The 3,378-nt window shown below is 57.6% G+C and overlaps 1 protein-coding gene across 1 annotated transcript; it reads left to right on the top strand.

Annotated features, from left to right (window-relative positions):
• Positions 1 to 374: 374 nt before the first annotated feature.
• Positions 375 to 3,053, top strand: NOCT (nocturnin). Its single transcript, XM_032186256.1, has 3 exons — positions 375 to 459; positions 655 to 858; positions 953 to 3,053. The coding sequence occupies exons 1-3, from the start codon at positions 375 to 377 to the stop codon at positions 1,786 to 1,788; spliced, it is 1,125 nt and encodes a 374-aa protein (XP_032042147.1). The 3' UTR covers positions 1,789 to 3,053.
• Positions 3,054 to 3,378: the final 325 nt, after the last annotated feature.

Raw genomic sequence — 3,378 nt, 5'->3', positions numbered from 1 at the left:
TCATCGTCCCTGGGGGTGTTCAAGGAGGGGTTGGACGTGGTGCTTGGGGACATGGCTCAGTGGGTGACAGTGGTGGTTGGTGGCTGGAACTGATCATCTGGGGGTGCCTTGCCGACCCCACAGCCTGCGGGGCTATCATGGCGCCCTCACGGCTGCGTGGCCGCTTTAGTGAGGGGCGGTGCGCGCCGCTGCCCCGCCTGCGCGCCCCTGCCTTATACGGCGGCGCCGCGAGCCTGGCCTCCCCCCGTGACGCGCGTGGCAGCGCCCCGCCCCGCCGACGTCAGCGCTGGGGCTCTCCGCCGAGCCCTCGGCCGGGCGCTACCACTCGGCGGGCCGGCGGGGGGGGAGGAAGGACGAGTGCCGGTGCCGGTGCCATGTACCAGGGCCCCGCGCGCTGCCTGTGCCCGCTGCTGCGCCGCGCCGCCACCGCCAGCACCGCGCCGCCACCGCCCCGCGCAGGTGGGACCGGGACGGGAGGGGGGCACCGGGGGGGCAGCGGGGGAGGCACCGCGACCTTGCGGGGGTCCCGGCGGGCGCCTCACGGCTTCTCCTCCGCAGGGTGCCCCATGGGGGGCGGCGGCAGCCGGCTGTACGGCGCGCTGGCCCAGACGCTGAGCAGCAGCAGCGGCAGCAGCAGCGGCAGCAGCGCCGCAGCAGCAGCAGCAGCGCCCCGGGAGCGCCGCGGGCAGCCCGAGGCGGAGCCGGAGCCCATGGAGGCGCGGGAGCTGCTGGCCGAGTGCCGCCTGGTGCTGCGCCGCCGCCCGCCGCGGTGCCGCCGCCGCTTCGTGGACCTGCGGCAGGGAGCGGCCGGCGGCCCCCGGCCCATCCGCGTGATGCAGTGGAACATCCTCGCCCAAGGTAAGGGGGCGAAACGAGCCCCTCCCGGCCGGGCATCCCGCTCGGGCCGCCCGCTGGTAACCTGCTGGTAACCCACCCCCGCCCCTTATTGCAGCCCTCGGGGAAGGCAAGGACAACTTCGTGCAGTGCCCCATGGAGGCCCTGAAGTGGGAGGAGAGGAAGTGCCTGATCCTGGAGGAGATCCTGGCCTACCAGCCCGACATCCTCTGCCTGCAGGAGGTCGACCACTACTTCGACACCTTCCAGCCGCTGCTCAGCCGCCTGGGCTACCAGGGCACCTTCTTCCCGAAGCCGTGGTCGCCGTGCCTGGACGTGGAGCGGAACAACGGGCCCGACGGCTGCGCCCTCTTCTTCCTCAAGGACCGCTTCGAGCTGATCAACAGCGCCAACATCCGCCTCACCGCCATGAAGCTGAAGACCAACCAGGTGGCCATCGCCCAGACGCTGAAGTGCCACGAGACCGGCCGGCTCTTCTGCATCGCCGTCACCCACCTGAAGGCCCGCACGGGCTGGGAGAGGTTCCGCTCGGCGCAGGGCTGCGACCTGCTGCAGAACCTGAAGAGCATCACCCAGGGGGCAAAGATCCCGCTGATCGTCTGCGGGGACTTCAACGCGGAGCCGACCGAGGAGGTCTACAGGGAGTTTTCCAACTCCAGCCTCAACTTGAACAGCGCGTACAAGCTGCTGAGCCCCGACGGGCAGTCGGAGCCGCCGTACACCACCTGGAAGATCCGGCCCTCGGGAGAGTGCCGGCACACGCTGGATTATATCTGGTATTCCCAGCACGCCTTGAACGTGAACTCAGCCCTGGGCTTGCTGACTGAAGAGCAAATTGGGCCCAACAGGCTGCCCTCGTTCAATTACCCTTCAGATCACATGTCCCTGGTGTGTGACTTTAGTTTTAACCAAGACCCTGACAGACTCCTATAACTTGTTGGAATGCCACCCAGTATTGCAGTGTTTTAATTCACTACTGTTTTATTTTACTGAGAACTTTGGAAGCTGTTAAGGATGAGGAAGTACTGTTGACTAAACATTCTCTCAGGCACTTGTTTGGAGTTACGCTTGCCCTTCAGAGCTCGTTCATCTGTAGCCTCTGAGGGAGGAAGAGAGGAGTCGAGGTGGTGGTGGTGGTCTTGCCGTATTAGGGTGTGAAAACTGGAAGGGAAATGAGTTTTATCCTTTCACTAACCCCTGTGTCTAAGGATGTAATCCTCTAATGAATGCGGAGGCCTGAGTATTTAAATTAAAGCACTTGTGTATGTAAAACAACTTGCCCTGGCAGCATGCTAATTTTGTTTATGTTAGGCTTGTGCCAGTACCAAAGGGAACAAGGCTCGACTTCTCAATCAGATTCTCCGACCTCTCTCTGTTGCAGTACAAAGGAAGGTTAATGCAGTTCAGACATGAACAAATCTGAGAGCCTATTAGTGTAGTCTGCTAATTTTTACATGACTTAAGATAAAGATTGTATTCAAAGTGAATAGACAGCACAGTGTAAGGGAGGTCCCCTCTGGTATGAGCAAGTGAGGAGGCAGAGGCTCACTGCTGGGTGTCACACAGTGATAGCCTCGCCTGCCCAAACGAGCACGTGTGTGTCCCTGACACACAGGGCCTGTAGCTAAACACAGTAACTGGCACCTTTGTCCCTTCGGTACTTCCCTCCAGAGGGCATGCCTAACCACAGAGTATTTTCTCATCTGCTTCAAGCATTACTTTTCTAAATGGTTTAAAGTTGTCTCGTTAACTTCGCAGTTTCAGTAAAGGGCCAATCTCTGTGTTGAAAGACTTCTTTTATTTATCTTCAGAATCTAAAGCTACACTGGAACCTTATTAGAAGATAAAACCTATTTATTGAGGGAATTTGGTGATCCTGTACCTGACTTGAAATCATACAGCAGCAGCCTTCAGGAGCACACGCAGGTCCTTTCCATGGCCCAGTGCCCAGGCCATGACAGAGGTGGGGTTGTGTGGTAACTCTTGTGCGTGGCGTGGTGCTCAGTGGTATGATGTGGGTATTGCGTAGATGGATTGCAAACATGCCTCTGTGCCAGAAAAGGGCAGAAAAGGTAGAAGAGAGACCAATAGCTGGAGTTGGGCTGACGGTTAGATAGTTTGGAAAGACGAGGCAGAGCAAATAAAGCGGTACTTCCATGTAAAGTAAAGACTTAAATGTTCTGGGTGTTTATTAATAAAATTCCATGGAAAAAAAGTAATGTCTCTACTGCCATCTTTTTTCACTTCCCTATCATAAATGGGTGATCTCAACTGGTGACTTTCCTAGCTTCAAATCAGTAGCAATGCCATGGCTTCCAGACCTACTTCCCTAACCCTGTGGTCCTAATCTTACAAATGGCCTCAACTGCTCTGACTTCATGACAAGTGGTGTTTCTCAAACTCACGTACCCAAACTTCACAGCAAGCCTGTAGGGAAAGGTGTTACCTGTACAAAAGTTAAGCTGATTTCTCCCCAAGCTAATGATGAAGCCTAGACCTTACATTACTGCAAGTATTCCTCTT

Source organism: Aythya fuligula, chromosome 4 (genome assembly GCF_009819795.1).
Source record: "Aythya fuligula isolate bAytFul2 chromosome 4, bAytFul2.pri, whole genome shotgun sequence".
Lineage (NCBI taxonomy): Eukaryota > Metazoa > Chordata > Aves > Anseriformes > Anatidae > Aythya > Aythya fuligula.
The sequence above is the reverse complement of the archived record's forward strand: the minus strand, read 5'-3'. Positions and strand labels throughout refer to the sequence as shown.